General features: G+C 44.9%; 1 protein-coding gene across 1 annotated transcript in view; it reads left to right on the top strand.

Annotated features, from left to right (window-relative positions):
• NOS2 (nitric oxide synthase 2) overlaps positions 1-15,433 on the top strand; it is a 46,139-nt gene that overhangs the window by 14,267 nt on the left and 16,439 nt on the right. The window contains exons 9-19 of the mRNA XM_055001116.1: positions 1,442-1,543; positions 2,195-2,389; positions 4,294-4,376; positions 5,607-5,751; positions 7,436-7,540; positions 7,632-7,681; positions 8,389-8,563; positions 9,103-9,235; positions 9,817-9,895; positions 12,295-12,473; positions 14,697-14,860. Of these exons, the coding sequence (XP_054857091.1) occupies positions 1,442-1,543; positions 2,195-2,389; positions 4,294-4,376; positions 5,607-5,751; positions 7,436-7,540; positions 7,632-7,681; positions 8,389-8,563; positions 9,103-9,235; positions 9,817-9,895; positions 12,295-12,473; positions 14,697-14,860 (1,410 nt within the window). The remainder of the gene's footprint in view (positions 1-1,441; positions 1,544-2,194; positions 2,390-4,293; positions 4,377-5,606; positions 5,752-7,435; positions 7,541-7,631; positions 7,682-8,388; positions 8,564-9,102; positions 9,236-9,816; positions 9,896-12,294; positions 12,474-14,696; positions 14,861-15,433) is intronic.

Here is a 15,433-nt window from a genome sequence, read left to right as displayed (position 1 = left end):
GCAGTACAGGGACAGGAGGGGCTTTGTCTTTCCCTCCCACCCTGCACTCTTTTGAGGCTGGGCTGTTTGGCTCACTGTCGGTTTCATGGGTTCCCTGGGCACCTGAATCCCCTGCCCCTGTGCTATTTTTAAGGCAAATCGTGAGTCACATGTTAAACCAGGCAAGTCCTGGGTCTCATTTGCTGTTTCAAGAAAAGAATGCCTCTGTAGTGAATTGAGTGAAGTTCCTAAGGCAAGGGTCTACTGCTCAGCCCTTTAGCTTGTGGGATCCCACAAGCCTCCATCTTGTTCCCTGTACTCTTTGACATCTACGCAAAAATGCTGGGTGACGTCATCCAGAAATCTGGAATGCGTTGTCACCAATATGCAGTTGACACTCAGCTCTGCCTCGCGCTTTTGGCTGATCCCAAGGAGACTGCAGAATCTCTGAACAGTAGCAGGGAGGCAGTTTGGGAGTGGATGTAGGTAAATAAAATGAAGCATAATATCAACAACATGGACGTGAGTGGTGATTGGTGAGCAGAAGGTCTCAACCGAGTTTTAAGGTGTCACTTGTTCGGGATGGGGTTGCGCTTCCCTTGAAGGAACAGGTCCATAGTTTGGGGTGCTCGTTGGCCCAGGCCTACTGCTGGGTAAGCAGGTGGCAGCTGTGGCCAGGAGGGCCTTTTTTACCAGCTTCATCTGGTTAGCCAGCTGCGGCCCTTCCTGGGCAGGAAATATCTGGCTGTTGTGGTGCATGCCCTGCTTTGCTGCAGTGCATTCTGTGTAGGGCTGCCCTTGAAAACTTCAATTTGTGCAGAATTCTGCTGCCAGGAGAGAGCCTTCTCAGTGGTGGCACCAAAACTCTGTAACGCTCTCTTGCCTGTTCCCTTCAGTGATTTTCTGCTAGTGGGTGAAGAGTTTTTTCTTTTGATTGACATTCCGTCAGTGATCCCTCCTTCCTGCCTTATGTTTTAATTGTTGTTTTAATGTTTTTGTTGGTTTTAATCTTTTTTAAGATATGGTTTTATTATGTATGTTTTAATGTGTTGGCTGCCTCGGTGGCCTCAATGAGAGCAGAAAGGAGGGGTATACATTTTGCATATGGACAGCTAGTCCTCAGCATGGGGAAATGGTTCCATGTGGAAGAGACCTGGGGCTACTGGTTAGTTAAGAGCAGTTGCTAGTGCTGTTGCTTTGGGCTCTTGGATCCTATTCCCCGTCAAAAGCACTGATTGTTCAATCCTATACTCTACCCTTTTGAAGCAGGAAAAGGAGACTCGTTTCATAACTGATATTTCATAACTGATACTTCCACTGCAGAAATTGAAAAGTTAGTGAATGTTCTGTAACATTACAGAAGTTCAGTGACTGGGGACAGGGTTTAGAGTCTGGATGCAATTTTTTTATTCTGCCATCATTGGTCCTTGAAAAACAGAATCTTATACGTTGTCCCTTGTAGGAAGTGGGGAGGAGAATGGGCCTGGAAACCAACAAGCTTTCCTCACTGTGGAAAGACAGAGCTGTGATAGAGGTGAATGTTGCTGTGCTGCATAGCTTCCAGGTAAGTGAAAACTAAGAAGAGGGGCTATGGCTCAGTGGCAGAACACACGCTTTGTATATGGAAGGTCCCAGGTTCAATCCCGGACCCCCCAAATTAAAAGATCTCAGATAGCAAGGCTGCAAAATTTCTGTCTGAAACCTAGGAAGCTGCAGCCAAGAACAGTATGTGGCAGGTGCCTTCTTAGAAGAGGCATTCCCTCTCTTGTATGAGAGGAAATATCTTTTCCAAGATGATACTTTCTTGGAAGAGGAATTTCTTCTCTCGTGCAGGATGGGACGCCTCTTCCAAGGTCACACCAGTTCTCTCTCTATATGTAAGTATATGCATCATTAAGGGGGGGGCGGAGATTGATGCAACATCTTCTGGGCATGGAGCAGGGGGCACTGAGGGTGTGGGGAGGGAGGTAGTTGTGAATTTCCTGCATTGTGCAGTGGGTTGGACTAGATGACCCCAGAGGTCCCTTCCAACACTATGATTCTATAAACATATTAATCAGTTCAATATATTAATCAATTCAATGTTTAGCCAGCACATCCAAACACGTGTGTGGTCAGGAGAAACAGCCCGTGATTTAAAAATTGCCCTTCCAGTTACTACTTGAGTAAATTATCCACATAGTTCAGCCCTCACACCTTCTGTGGCTCATTCCAGAAACAAAATGTCACCATCATGGATCACCATTCGGCTGCCGAATCCTTCATGAAGTACATGCAGAATGAACATCGGACGCGAGGAGGGTGTCCAGCTGACTGGGTCTGGCTTGTGCCTCCCATCTCGGGCAGCATCACGCCCATCTTCCACCAAGAGATGTTGAACTACACCCTCTCTCCTTTCTATTACTACCAGGTGAGCAAACAGTGGTCAGGTTTTAAGGGAATGTTCCTTCCTGGGAGGGGTTGACTCAGGCCAGCGTCTTGAGGGCCTACTTAGGGGCAGAGCTACATGTTACACGTGGCTCTGTGTTCCTTTCAAGACAAAGTGAACGTTATCTAGGACCTTTGAGTACAGGATGTTTATCACAGCTCCCTACTCCAGTCCAGTTCCCTTCTCCCAACAATTGAGTCTCCCTTCTTTCCCCCCTCGGCTGTGTCTATGCTTGAGGACGCAAAGTAGAGCTTATTTGCGCTATCACAGTCAACAAGTCTAAAAGGTGTCTGGAAAGGTTGGGGATTCATTCATCTCGCTTTCCTCCCATCCAGAAACGGGAGATTGCTCTAGAGACCCCAATGATGTCGCAAGATCCTAGGGGGTGATCTCAGTTGGATCACCCCAGTTAGATCCCAGTGCCTGGGAGAGGCAGCGAAACGCACTGCCTTGTGCTCTGCTTCCTCTGCTGCTGCCAGACGCCTCTCTCACTGGGGGTGAGAGGTCAGTCCGGCATCTCCGGTCAGTGGGAGGCCCTGCTGGGTCAGGGGGGCCTCAGCAGGCACACACATGCCCACCATCGAAGCTGGCCCTTTTTCGGGGGGGGGGCTATCTTTTGTCATGCAAAAGCAGCTGTGGGCTGCTTCGGGCGTGGTTTGCGTAATTTGGTATCCAGTGTTTTGAACTAGTAAGCCGGTCAGCGACTGCGGACCCCCCCCCCCCCTTGAGAATAGTTTTCCTGCCGCGCACCCTCCAGGCCTTGGCTCCAATAATGTTCCGAGGATCCTACACAGGGACTGTCATAACTGCCATAACTTCAAGACCAAATATTCTCCAAGCCCTGGTAGGTTGACAGGAGGGATGCACAACAGGAGGGAAGCCTGCCTAGACTTCCCTCAGAAACTAAGCAGGGTTTGGCACGGGGTTAGTACTTGGATTGGAGACAAATGGCAAATCAGCTCTAGTAGTCTCTCGCCTTGAAAACCCCAGCAGGCGCTGCCATAAGTCAGTTGTGACTTGATGACACACACACAGTGGAGAGAAGTTGGACTAGGACTGGAGAGACCTGAGTTCAAACTCTCACTCAGCCTTGCAACGTGGCCTTTTCTCTCAACCGAGCCTACTTGACAGGGTTGTTGTAATGACAAAATGAAGGAAAGGAGAACTATAAATACTGAGCTTCTTGGAAAAGGGTAGTAAAATCTGCTAGACTGAAAACACCTTTCTCCCTCCAACAGTGTAAAGACTCAGTTGGGAGATAATACTGGCACCTGTAATTCCCCCTCCTGCCCCCACTGCGGACCTTAAGGCAGTCTGGGAGAGCAATTTCCAATCATGGAAACCTCTGGGGGTGGGGGAATTACCCAGTAGCATCGCCCTGGTTTATACTGGGCTGCTTTGGGCAGTTAAGCTCAATTACTGGGACTCTGATCGCAGACGTGCCGTTTACAGGACACACAGAGCCCAGGGAAGGGGCAGGCAGGACCCCTTCCCTGCAGCTGTTTCTGCTGCCTGCAACAGTGTGGGAGGGAAGCTGAAGCCCTCGTGCACCCTTGTGGTGCTGGGAGCCATCCTGAGCAGTGGAGCTTTTTGGAAAGGGGAGTTCCCCTGTGCACGTGTGGCTGTGAGTCATGCTGTCAACACAACCCATGTTGGATGTATCATTTGGTCTTCAACCTTTTCAAAAGGAACCACCTTCACCCTGTAGCATGTAGGACTCCAGGGGTACCAAACAGCAGGTGGGGCAAGGGAGGTGGGCAAAGGACAGGGATGGGGAGGAAGCAGGCAAGAGAAGCTGCAGCACTCCTGACCCCTCGATTCAGTGGCAAATCGAAAGGTAAAGGGAGAGGTTCTGAAATCGCATCCGACTCCTCCTCCCTATCAAGGTGGATGCTTGGAAAACGCACAGCTGGAAGGATGAAGAACGGAAGCCAAGGAGAAAAGAGATCAAGTTCCGCATTTGGGCAAAGTAAGTTTCCAGGATTTTGGCCGCATATTCAGTATGTTCAGCAGGGTCCAAAGTGGGGGAAACGGTGTGCTTTTGCCAGGGTCCAAGGCAACCAACCCTGGAATGCAAGCCCTTTTTTTCTCGGTGTGACTTCTTTATGTCATTTCAGAAATTGTTTTTCATTCACGATTCATGTGATTTGGGATGGGGGGGGTCCCATATTACTGTTTAGGAGCAATTCCAGAGAAGCGATGCCCGGGCCCTGCAGTTGGGCATCTTGATCTAGTTAAGTGCAAGTGTTTGCATTCAAGGGGATTCACCATCTCCTGAGATTTGGTTCCAGTGGTAACTAGAGGTTTACCACAGCCAGCCAGGCAGCTACTGAGAGCCCTGTCCTACCCAAGGAATTAGGCAAATTCATAGCTATTAGCAAGATCAAGAGCTATTCCCTCTAAGAGCTGAAAAAATTAACCTGAATGTTCAGGGGCAGCCTACCTCTGATTATGGCTGCACATGTGATCACATGGCAACCCACACATTATGGGGTCCACAGGTGGAGTTTGGGGCCCCCATCCTATATCACACTCGTTCTCCACATTTCCTATGTGTGTGGTGCTTGATTTGGATCAGGACCATGGTATGCATGGAGAAAGAAGTCAAAAAGCCATTAAAAACAAGCCTTTCAAAACACACCAGAGCATAAAAACAACATAAAACAGCATAGTTATATTGTCTGCCATCTTGAGTTCCTGCAAGGTCAAAAGGCAGCTAATGAATGTTTTAAACAAACAAAGAAAATACACAAAGCCGCTTAAAATGTTCTCAGGCCAGAAGCAGACCATAAAACAGCTAAAAGAGGTTTTTAAAAGCCCCTTTTAGGTGATCAATTTAGGTCCATACAGCTTTAATGGGGGGGGGGGGTTGGGTTCTTTAAATTCAGGGCTTCAAATCCTTCCGCCAGAAACAGGATATGACGGCTTATGCTGGTTTTTCTTCCAGGCCACAAACTGTCCACTGGAAGTCCAGTGTGGCCTTGGCAATGACCCCAAAGGTTGGGTAGCCTAGGTGGAAAACTATCTTTCAGCATTGTTACAAATGGGTTTCAACCCAGAATTATTTTAAGGCCCTGTTTATTGGCCCAGAATCTTGTTTGTTTAAGGAATAGAAGAAATCTAACTTTAAAACAAAAGAAGTCTAAATGCAATTTTTGCTCTAATAAATGATGAGGCATTCCCACCTGTTCTTTCCCAGGGCTGTCCTTTTTGCTTCCTCACTGATGCAGAGAGCCACAGCTAACAGGACAAAAGTAACCATCCTGTATGCCACAGAAACGGGAAGATCTGAAACCCTGGCCCACAGCCTAAAGGATCTCTTCAATTGTGCCTTCAGTCCCAAGGTAAGGGGACTCGCATTGAAGTTCCTTCTCCAAGAGAGAGGAGGGAAAGGAAACACAAAGATATTCAGACTATCTATCTACCAGCCCTTCCACCTCTTGCGCATGGCAGAGTGGAATCTTGGCCGCTGGCCCTATCCTTGAGAAATAGGGCCAGAGAGCCAGTTTGGGGCAGTGGTTAAGAGCGCGGGACTCTAATCTGGAGAACCAGGTTTGATTCCTCACTCCTCCACTTGAAGCCAGCTGGGTGGCCTTCATTCAGTCACAGCTTTTTCAGAGCTCTCCCAGCCCCACCCACCTCACAGGGTGATTGTTTGGGGGGATAATAATAATACACACTTTATACACCACTCTGAGTGGGCGTTAAGTTATCCTGAAAGGTGGTATATAAATTGAATGTTATATACCAATCATCATCAGAAATTCACACACACACACTCACACACAATGAAGATATGAAGCATCCTCTGGAGTGAAACCACAGTTTATCTAGCCCAGTATTGTCTCCTCTGATAGGCCGCTGCTGTCCAGGGTCTCAAACACAGAAATGTTCCCCTCCTCTGTCTACTTGAGATCCTTGACCCGGCGATAACACTGACTGAACCTGGGGACATCTGCATGCCGAGCAGAGGAATTGCCACTGAGCCATGGCCTCACTCTCTCACAGGGCCCTTCTCTATTAAGGCCTTGCATAGATATACCAAGCTGCCTTGCATGCAGTCAGAACCTTAGTCCATGTAGCTCTGTCTTGTCTCCTCTGACTGGAAGTGGCTCTGCAGGGTCTTGGGCAAGGTGAGATCTTTCCTAAGAGCTGCTGCCTTGAACTGGAGATCCCAAGGATTGAATCTGGGACCTCTACAGGCAACGTATATGCTCTATGGTTGCCAGGTCCCCTTACCCTCCCAGTGGGAGGTGGAGGCCCTAGCCCCACCCACCTCACAGTGTGTTCTGTTGTGTGGATAATAATGGTATACTTTGTAAACTGCTCTGAGTGGGCATTAAGTTGTCCTGAAGGGCGGTATATAAATCAAATGTTATTATTATTATTATTACCTGGGTGGGTCCCGTTGCATGCTCCTGGCCTGCATAATGATGTCACTTCCAGGAAGTGACATCATCACGCGGGCCACTTGCTGCCCCTGGAAGGGCTCCCGTGTTCTGAATCGGCCTGATCCAACCCAAATGAGGTCTCTGTGGAGCATGGGAACACTGTTGGGGCAGCATAATGGGCCCTGGAATGCTCCCATGCTCCTCAGAGTCTCAATTCAGGCCAAATCCAGACGGATTTGGGATGAATTGCACTGGATTCAGGCTGATGTGGGCTGAATAGCGTCACTGTGGAGCATGGGAGCACTGTTGTGCTCCACAGTGGCCGAATTGGGCTGCTGCCCAATTTGGGCCAAATTGGGATGCTGCTGTGCACGGGAGCGTGCTGCACCACCTAGGAACACACCCCAGGAGGCACATTCCCCCACCTTTTCTCCCATCAGCAAGGTAAGGGGGAGCAGGGAGTGGAGGGTGGGAGTGGGGGATCCCGCACCCCCAGAGGGGACTGGCAACCCCAGCTCTACCTCTGCACTGTGGCCTTCTGGCCAAACAGTACATGTGCTAAGGAGCAGGTAGAGGTGAAGGTGGATCTAGGGAACACGTGTAGCTCCTCTCCTTATGAAGCCTTTTTCCCTTCTAGGTTATCTGTATGGATAGGTACAATCTAAGTGAGCTGGAGAAAGAAACCCTGCTTTTGGTGGTGACCAGCACTTTTGGAAATGGCGATTCACCCAGCAATGGAAAAGTAATTTTTCACTTCGCTTCGGTGTTCGTTTTGCTTCGTTTTATCAATGGGGACTGTTGATTCAACTTAATTCTCTTTATTCCTGTTGCAGAAACTGAAGAATGCTCTGCTGACTATGAAACACCTGGGTAACAAATTCAGGTAACTGAATATACTTTGGCTATAGAGATTTCCAGTCAAGTCTCTACAGAGACTTGAAACTGTCTTCGCTTCTCCAGGTGGCTTTAAAAATATATTCTATTAAATATAGAAAAGGGAGAAAAAGTATAAACATGATTAAATGTATTGATATAAATCCACAATATTTAAATATTTTTATACAAATAACTTACTATATAAAAAAGCAAGTGCAATAAAATCCTGCATGAATATCATTGCAAATTTAACCACTCCAGGTTAGTATTACTACATCAAAATAGTTCAAGTTATGTGTCAACACGGGGAAGACCAAACCTCTCTCCATTTTCCCATTAATTCATTGTAAATGTTAAATAAACCTTCATATGAATGAGCAAATGCTCCTGTTGCTTAAATGGAATTGTCTTGAATCTTACTCTCAGAACCACAAAAAACCCTAAATTTGACAAGTGTTAATGTAATTAAAGCATGCTTTATTTGTTCTAAAATGTATTCCATTGCGATCCTAGCTGAAGTACAAGCTTATCAGTGCAATCCTAAGCAGAGTTACTCCAGTCTAAGCCCACTGATTCCAATATATCGGTTTTATACTGTTTTAAATGTCATGGCTCTTCACCAAGGAATTCTGGGAATTCTTGTGCTTTAGTTGTGTTATCACCTCCTTTTAATTCATCAACAAATACCATCAATGCAGCTTTTTCTTGGAACAGATATGCCATATTTGGCTTGGGGTCGAGCATGTATCCAGAGTTCTGTGCCTTTGCCCATTCCATCGACCAAAAGCTCGCACAGCTGGGGGCCTCTCCAGTCACCCCAATAGGAGAAGGGGATGAACTCAATGGACAGGAGGAAGCTTTTCGTGTCTGGGCAGTTAATACATTCCAGGTAACTACAATAACCACGATGGGGTGTCTACTACCAGGTTGCAGGCCTGGGACCGAAAGGCACCAGGAAGTCATGAGGACTAATCATTTGAGAGCGCGACTCCCTGGACGCTGGACTTGCTCAGAAAAGGTTTTGTGTAACGTTGCGCCCTGTGCTTGGTAGACGGTGTCAAGTATTTGTTACAAACTTCAAAATCTTGCCTTTTCTTTCTTTTTCTTAAAAATCTTATCCCCTTAAAAATGATGTTGAAATGTTGTCAAAGAAACAAATGAATAGAGAAAAACAATAACAAATATGGTAGAAACAAAAGTGATTACAACAAAAGCTTATAAAAGGAAACTAAAAGGGTCATATTTGCACATCATTTCTTGTGATTGGCTTCATCTGGGTTAGGACTTAATGATGTCTGAATTATGCTCAATATCTCCTTCCCCAGCAACTATGTGCGATTAAGAGTTAGTACATTGCATAGAATATTATTAGTAAAAACAACAGCTTATTACTATTCTTAATCATCTACCCTTCTTTTGTTCTAAAAGTGTGCCTGTGAAATCTTTGACGTCCATGAAAAACACAAGATCCAGTTACCCAAAGTGTACACCTGCAATGTAACCTGGGATCCGAAAGATTTTAGGATTGTATATGACTCTCAGCCACTGGATTTGTGGAAAGGTATGCTGTCCTCTCTCTCTCTTCTCTCTCTCTCTCTCTCTCTGGAACAGCCACCCAGGTGTGCTTGTAGTTGCAATGACTGCAATACCTGCCCTACCTGTACATTGATAAAGATATTTCTACACACAGCTCTGGTATTGTCTTCCCCCTCCCTCCCACATGGTCCATGAAAGGTTGCCCTGAACGCTACTCCAGAAAAGGGAGAAACCATCTAATTAACACCATTAAGTCTCAGGAGTCCAGCATCCCCTTTCACATAAAGGCTCCAAAAGTTAAACAACCAACCCCAATCAGATGTATTCGTGGCATTATGAATATGATGAGCCTAGTCCCAGGTTCTTAGTTCCATTTGTGCTCGGAAAGATGCCTGGACTTCCAGCGTGCATGGGCTCCACCACTGATGAGAGATATTTCATTTGTGCATACGTTTCTTTGCGTGTTTTGACCAGATCCGTGCATTTGGGATATGAACAGGGAAACGCTTGTGACAGTGAACTTGCTGAAGTTCCCATAACTACAGGGGATCATTTCTATAATGATTTAAGGTTGAAAGAACTAATTCATTTTTTTTTGCTTCTCAGCACTTGGTGACTTACATGGGAAAAATGTGATTCTGACAAAGCTCAAATTTCGACACAATCTGCAAAGTTTACAGTCCAGGTATGCCACTTTTAAGGATCTGTACCTATGGGTCGTATGTGAGAATATACTGAATTTCTTGAACATGATATTTTGACTTGAAAGTTCCAGTTTCTCACCTGGATTGTCACAGTTTGGAATGACCCTGTGATTATCGCTTTTCCTGGTCAACACTGTCAAAATTTAATAGAAATATCACCATAAGCATTGATAACTGTTTTTGCATTAATTGTGTATAGACAGCCACAAAAGCAACAAACAAATTGGGAAAGCCAGCAACAAAAATGAGCAAAAGAAAAAGAGTTTCAGTGTATAAAAAGAAAAAGGAACAAAATGGGGTATTAGTTGTTGTAGATTTTCCAGGCTGCATGGCTATGGTCTTGGCATTGTAGTTCCTGGCGTTTTGCTAGCAGCTCTGACTGGTGTCTTCAGAGGTGTAGCACCAAAAGACAGAGATCTCTCAGTGTCAACGTGTGGAGAAGATGTTAGCAGGTAATTTGTATCTACTCAGGAAGGTGGGTTTGGGCTGAGTCATCCTGTAAGAGTTTCCCAGGTTGTTTTGCATACGGATTGGTGGTAGTGTAGCATCCAGACAATAAAAGAACATGAAAGACATTGCAAACTTGGCCAACCTGAAAAATCAGCAGTGGCTGAACACAGCCTAACTCGACACAGTATCTTATTCCAGGACACTAAAATACCGGACAACACATCCGACTACTTTGTCAGATTGCACAGGGAAACCATTGAAATTCATAAGCATAAGCACAATTTCAACAGAAAAAAAGAAATATATTGTCGAAGGCTTTCATGGCCGGAGAACGATGGTTGTTGTGGATTTTCCAGGCTGTATAGCTGTGGTCTTGGCATTGTAGTTCCTGACGTCTTGCCAGCAGCTGTCTTTGATGCCAGTCACAGCTGCTGGTGAAATGTCAGGAACTATAATGCCAAGACCATGGCGATACAGCCCGGAAAATCCACAACAACCATCAGAAAAGAAGAGAGTTTAAGAATGAATAGGGCATGGTTTCCAGTCCTGAAAAACACCAGACTAACAAAATACTCTGCATCTTACAATAGCCCTGCAGATAAGATTAGCGTATCAACCACCAATCCATATGCAAAAGAACCTCCTCAGGATACAGTGAAACTTCCCCCCATTAGCATTCCACACCCTGGGAAACTCCTACAAGATGACTCAGCCCAAACCCACCTTCCTGAGTAGATATAAATTACCTGCTAACAACTTCTCCACACATTAACACTGAGAGATCTCTGTCTTTTGGTGCTATACCTCTGAAGATGCCAGTCACAGCTTCTGGTGAAACGTCAGGAACTACAATGCCAAGACCACGGCCATACAGCCCGGAAAATCTACAACAACTAATGTTCTCCGGTCATGAAAGCCTTCAACAAAATGGGGTATATTTGTACATCGCTAGCAACAATACTGTAATGCTCCTATATTTGGGGAAAGCATTACATGGTTTTTTAAAAAAATGAATGCATTGCCAATGCATTTGGCAATGACTCCAATTTACTGTACTAAATATGAAGTTGTATTTAGGATTCCTCCTTTCAGTTAAATGCATAGAGTTGGATTTGCATGCACGCAGACAGGGAAATCAACTACAAAATAACTTACCTTACAGTTGGTGTAGTGGTTAAGAGCATTGGACTCTAATCTGGAGGACTGGGTTTGATTCCCCACTTCTCAGCTGGGTGACCTTGGGTCAGTGGCAGCTCTCTCAGAGTTCTCTCAGCCCCACCCACCTCACAGGGTGTTTGTTGTTGTGGAGATAATAATAGCACACTTTGTAAACCACTCTGAGTGGGCATTAAGTTATCCTGAAGGGTGGTATATAATTCGAATGTTATTATTATAGTAGAAGATTACATGGAAAATGGAGTAGCCTAGAGTAGAAGTAAAGGTTTACATAACTTTGAACCCTTTGCAGGCCAGTTATGGTGTTCATGAGTACTCTATAAGTTACAAGATGATGATGATGATGATGATGATTGCTGTTCTAGACAGATTAGTACCCCAACCAGATGGTGAACAAGTTAGTGTTATTGTTATCCCCACAATACAGCTGAGGAGCTGGGGCTGTGAGGAGTGGCTGACCCAAGGCCACCTACTGAGCTCATGGCAGGAGTGGGATTTGAACCAGCAGAGTGCTGATTTGCAGCTGAACCACTTAAATGGTCTGCACAGTTCAAAGGCCTCATCATTCTAATGAAAGATCTGGTTAAAACAGAGACTTAACTGGCCCCTTATTCTACAACTGGTCAAGAAGCCTTTAGAAAAATCTGAAGCCACAATTCTCCCCTTCTGACACATGAAAAAATGCACCCCGTCTTTTGGTCTCAAAAGGATATCCGGCAACTGCTAAAAATCTGGTCTTTCCTTGTTGCTTCAGCCGTGAAACCCTCCTAATTAAGCTTTCCTGCAAGCCCGACCAGGAAATCCAGTATCTCCCTGGAGACCACCTCGGGATCTTCCCTGCCAACCAGAAGGGTCTTGTTGATGGAATTGTGGCCTGGGTTGTGGATGCCCCTCCATGCGATCAGATCATCAGACTGGAAACATGTTGTGACCGTAAGTCAGGGCACAACTCCGGGAACGAAGGTATCTGTGGCCACTATCACTTCATAGCGCTTTGCGTCATACCCTGGAAGAATCAAAACTGGCTTCCCCAGCAGGAAGCAAGCGTATGTTTCAGGGTGATTGCTCCAAGTACCTATCAGATATTGTTCATAGAGCAGGGCTGAAATGGTTAGGTGCTTTTCATAAATGCTTTGGTTCACTACCAAAGCACCCAACCCCTATTCCATCAACTGGAGGAGTCTGGAATGGGAGTAAACACATGCAAAGCATTGACAGTGCGAGACCTTCACTACTGTTTGGAAGCCAAAGCTGACAACAGCACTCCATGCCTCCCAATCACCCATTCCTAATTAAGGCAATTTGTTGCAGTTACTCTCACTCTGAAATGGCTTTGATTTCTACTGCGACTTCATCTTGGAGTCTGATCTGCAAGGTCAATCATGATGTTATCATTGTATTCACCATATGATCCCCCATTGGTTGGGACCACATAGTGAAACAAAAAATGGTGCTGTGATAGCAAGGAAAAACAAGAGTTGCAAGGAGCTATGACCAGCATCGTCAAGAGGAAAAAACCAAAAAGTTTGGAGGAAAGCACCCCCCACCCACAGCACACCTTCCACCCTGAAAATATTTGCAGGCAAATGTTTGTGGCAGTCCTTACTGCTTATGACAAGACATACCCTTCTCCAGGCACCCTGTGTGACCATCTCTGAAATTGTTTTAGACATGTAAAACATTCGTTCTGGGAGGTCCAGGTTCAAATCCTGACTGACATGGAAGCTTGCCAGGAGACCTTGGCCAGTCGCCCCTCTCAGCGTAATCTACCTCACATGAGGAGGATACAGAGAATGTTGTCAGCCACATTGGGTCCCATGGGGGGGGGGGAAGTAAATGAAGTAAATAAATAAATGCTAGTCAAAATGTTATTACACTAATGGCCAAAATTGTGGAAACCTTTTGGGAAAAGTGCATTTTTGAGGTTTGATGGCTCATAACACCACTTTTTTTGGAGTAATACCATAAAATTATATATCAATGGAAAGATAATTTAATCTAGAATGTAATGCAACAAAGTTTGTTCAATTATCTGTATTGTATCAAATGTTATAGCCAAATAACCAGGAAAAGGAAGCACAACTTGCTTAGGTTGATATGAAGTAGCTTTCCTTCGCTTGAATGTAGCCATTCAACGCAATACAATTAAAGAACTGGCACAAAGAGTTGAGTGGTCACCCAGAAAGCGATGTAAAATAGTACTATTAAGTGAACAAGGCTACAGTTATGAAGAAATTAGAAGAAAAATTGGTGGAAACTTAACCACAGGTGGCATGTCTAAATTTTTGAAGAGGTATAAGGCAACTCAGTCACTACAAAACCAGACTGGTAAAGGCAGGAAAAGGAGCACACAAGCAAGGGATGATAGAAGAATTGAGAGACTGAGCCTAGGTGACAGGAGAAAATCATCGGGGTGTATACAGCATGAAATGGCGCAATTCAATGTGAAGTTGAGTGCAAGGACAGTGTAACTCTTTTTTCTATGTTTCAATTTTCTTTATAACTACTGTTCTAAAAAAAAAATCCTTCATTAAAGTTATTGCATTACATTCTTGATTAAATTATCTTTCCATTGATATATACTTTTATGGTATTACTCCAAAAAAAAAATTGGTGTTATGAGCCATCCAACCTCAAAAATACACTTTTTCCAGAAGGTTTCCACAATTTTGGCCACGAGTGTATATAAAAGGACGGGCATTTATCCATTCAAAAAGGAAAAATCACAGAGCTGCCTGTTCGGCAAGGCCCTGCTACTTTCTTTTTCTTTTTTTAAAAAAAGGGTTAAATTACAAATTTGTAAATCCTACAAAGTGCAAAATTTTAAACATTTCTCAACATGCTGTACATAAACAAATTCAGTGTTAGCCAATATACATACATATCCACTTAAAATTATAAATCTTTCCAATCCAAATTATTAAAATAATACAAACAGTCATATTCCTTAACTGCCACTTTCTCTTGGGAGTGAAATAGACTGAAATTAAAAACCAGTGGAAGGCTGAAATAGGAAAGGCCTCCCCCCATGTAGCAAGAAAAAGCTTGTCTTCTTGATGACTCTGCTTTGCTCTGTACCAGGTCTCTCCCCAACTGCCTTCCTCTTTGGAAAACCTTTCTTTTCTTATTAAAGGCCATTCTCCCCTTCACTCCCAGGTGGCTACTGGACTGCAGACAAGAAGTTTCCAGCTTGCACCTTCTCCCAAGCCTTGATGTACTTTCTGGATGTCACGACCCCTCCTTCGCAACAGATGCTGAGAAGTTTTTCCCAGATAGCAAGAGAAGAGAAAGATAAGGCGAAGCTGGACCTCTTGGGTCATGTGAGTTAGGATGGAGTAGAGAGGACCCAGAAACCTTTGGCTGCCGCCTTGTGGTGTGCCCGTTTCCATTTGCTAATGGAGAAATTAGGGATCCGTGTTGAATGAGAAAGCTTCCAAAGCCCTTCACCCAGAGTTATTATTTCCATATTGCTGGGGGGGGGGGGTGCTGAGCCTGAGTGAGAAAGGCAGCAGCTGGTCATCTTTTGAGGGCCTGGCTGGTGGCAATGTGATTTGAACCCGGGATCTCATCGGTCTCAGCTCATCCTCTGAGCCAGAACGCTGCATTAGCATTCAATAAAACCAGTTTAGTCAACTAAAATCTGCTAGGTTTATCAATTAAAAACTCAGTGTATAAATTGCCCCCAATAAACTGTACAACATTCATTACTTTAAATATTGGTTTATTTATGTTCCTTATATGCCATCTTAGGGCCATTTGTTTCTCAAGACAGTGGCCGAATCCACACTTCCCTACCTTCTGCTTTTCATGTGCATTAATCGCACTGGATTCTATCCCACAATATCCCAGTCTGTGTTCACATCCCTTCTCTTACTGCCGCTGCCTCGCGCTAT

Source organism: Eublepharis macularius, chromosome 17 (genome assembly GCF_028583425.1).
Source record: "Eublepharis macularius isolate TG4126 chromosome 17, MPM_Emac_v1.0, whole genome shotgun sequence".
In the NCBI taxonomy this organism is placed as follows: domain Eukaryota; kingdom Metazoa; phylum Chordata; class Lepidosauria; order Squamata; family Eublepharidae; genus Eublepharis; species Eublepharis macularius.
The sequence above is the reverse complement of the archived record's forward strand: the minus strand, read 5'-3'. Positions and strand labels throughout refer to the sequence as shown.